General features: G+C 55.7%; 1 protein-coding gene across 1 annotated transcript; it reads left to right on the forward strand.

The window, feature by feature from the left end:
• The first annotated feature begins 502 nt into the window (after positions 1–502).
• On the forward strand, positions 503–2,169 carry NANOS2 (nanos C2HC-type zinc finger 2). Its single transcript, XM_032262835.1, has one exon. The coding sequence runs from the start codon at positions 701–703 to the stop codon at positions 1,115–1,117; it is 417 nt and encodes a 138-aa protein (XP_032118726.1). The 5' UTR covers positions 503–700; the 3' UTR covers positions 1,118–2,169.
• Positions 2,170–2,421: the final 252 nt, after the last annotated feature.

The following is a 2,421-nucleotide window of genomic DNA, read 5'->3' on the forward strand; positions in this document are numbered from 1 at the left end:
CTCTGTAGGCTGAGGCAGGAGAATTACTTGAACCCAGGAGGCGGAGGTTACAGTGAGCCGAGATCGTGCCATTGCACTCCAGCCTGGATGACAGAGCGAGACAGTGTCTCAAATAAATAAAATAAATCAGATCATGCTATTTTTATTTTTGTCTTTTTATTTTTTGTAGAGAAGGTCTAGCTATTTTGCCCACGCTGGCCTACAGGTTCTGGGCTCAAGCCATCTTCCTGCCTCGGCTTCCCAAACTGCCGGGATTACAGGTGTGAGCCACTGGACCCAGCCTGGCTGTTATGATGATTAGGAATCACTTTGAAGTCTACGAAGGGTGCAGCCACTCCAGCCTAGGGGTGGGGGATATTTACAAACATGGACTTTCTTTGAACAAATAGGGAAACTGAGGCACAGAGCGTGGACGTGTCTTCTCAGAGGACACAGAACACCTTGGTGGCAGAGCAGGGACCAGAAACCAGGGGAATGACCTCTTTCCAGATCTCCATGAAGTACGATAGTCAGATGGGGGATATGGGTGGGAGTGGCCCCTTTAAATCCTAAGCTCCACCTTTGCTTAGAAGACTTTCTGGGGATTATAAAAGGGGGTGCAGCTCCTTTCTACTCCGGGAAACGCTGGCTGCTCTTGCCTTTGCCCAGAGGCCTGCAGCCCTAGTCCCTCTCCAGCGCCCACCACCCCTGCTTTGGTGCTATGCAGCTGCCACCCTTCGACATGTGGAAGGACTACTTCAACCTGAGCCAGTTGGTATGGGCGCTGATTGAGAGTCGGGGGCAAAAGCTGGAGACCCAAGAGATTGCGGAGCCAAGTCCCGGGCCCTCGCTGGGGCAGGATCAGGGGCTGGGAGGGCCGGGAGCCCCCGGGGGCCTGGGCACCCTCTGTAACTTCTGCAAGCACAACGGGGAGTCCCGCAACGTCTACTCCTCACACCAGCTGAAGACACCGGACGGCGTGGTGGTGTGTCCCATCCTGAGGCACTACGTGTGTCCCGTGTGCGGGGCCACCGGCGGCCAGGCCCACACGCTCAAGTACTGCCCGCTCAACGGTGGCCAGCAGTCCCTGTACCGCCGCAGCGGGCGCAACTCAGCTGGACGCAGGGTCAAGCGCTGAGGACCGTGAGATGCCCACCACCCGCACCCCTGACCCTCCTGGTCCATCCCACCCGAGTCCCTCCACTCTCTTCTCCAGTCACCCAGCCCTTTGGAATTTCTGGCCCCGAGAACTCCACCCTGCTGGATCCTGAAACAGGGGAGGCTGCTGGGAGCCAGGCCAGCCCCGCCCCCTTGGACCTGTCAGCCGTCGGAGCTCTGGCCTTTGGGCGTCCAAGGGTCCTTGGTGTGCCGGGAACCCGGCCTGCACAACCCTGCAGCGCCCTCTGGGCTCCAGTTCGTGGATCTTTTGTCCTTGTGGGGCCTGCTGGTGACAAGAGCCCTGCCCCTTCAACTTCTCCGTTCCCTCTGGAGTTCTAGGATCCCGCGAACCTCCAGGATTCCTTGGTGCTGTTCCAAGCCAGCCCTCGGGAGACACTGAACAAGGCTGGCTCAGAAGTGCCCACCCAAGCATTTCAAGATGGGATGTCGACTTAAGACCAGCCTTCTCCACCTTCAGCCTCCTGCAGAACCGCCGTGTCATCGTGGACCACACTGGTTAGTTCCTTCCCTGCCCTCAGCATCCATCCATCAGGACCTCAGTGGGACGCTGGACGGCCCTGTGTCCCTGGAGAGCACCATGTCTTCGCAGGCTCACCTGTGAATGGAGAGCAGTGGGGTGAGCTGACCCATTTCAATGCTCCCTGGTTGCTCTTTTCCTTGTTCAGCCCATTGCACTCGGTACCTGCCCCCATCCCCAGATCACCAATGGGTCCTTTCCCCCAGCGAGCCACACATCTCTAGCCACCTACCATCCGCCCCTACAAATCATGATAGCTGTCTAAAGGACATTTTTTTCCCCCTCCTGTGTGTTTCATCCTCCAACGTTTAAGTCAAGGAAGTTCCGATAAGAAAGGAGTTTGAGTACCTGGATGGGAAAGGCAACCGCCTAGATTTTATTTTAGGGGCAAAAAAAAGAAGGGCCTCCGTCAGATTTTAAGTTGTTCGGTTTTTGGCTCAGACCCTGAGTATTACGCTCTGGTTAATAAAAAGTTTTTCCAGTCATCTTTGAAATGATTCTATCTGTTTCTGTCTTCGGTTTCTTTGTGAGACAGTCTTTCGATGTCGCCTTGGCTGGAGTGCAGTGGCGCCATCTCGGCTCACTGCCCGGGTTCAAGTGATTCTCCTGCCTCAGCCTCCCGAGTAACTGTACCTGGGACTACAGGTGCTCGCCACCTGGAGAATTTTTGGGTTTTGTTGTTTTTGGTTTGTTTGGTTGGTTGGTTTTTGACAGAGTTTCGCTCTGTCGCCCAGGCTGGAGTGCGA

This window comes from Sapajus apella, unplaced genomic scaffold (assembly GCF_009761245.1).
Source record: "Sapajus apella isolate SASKATOON/1434 unplaced genomic scaffold, GSC_monkey_1.0 scaffold130, whole genome shotgun sequence".
NCBI lineage: Eukaryota > Metazoa > Chordata > Mammalia > Primates > Cebidae > Sapajus > Sapajus apella.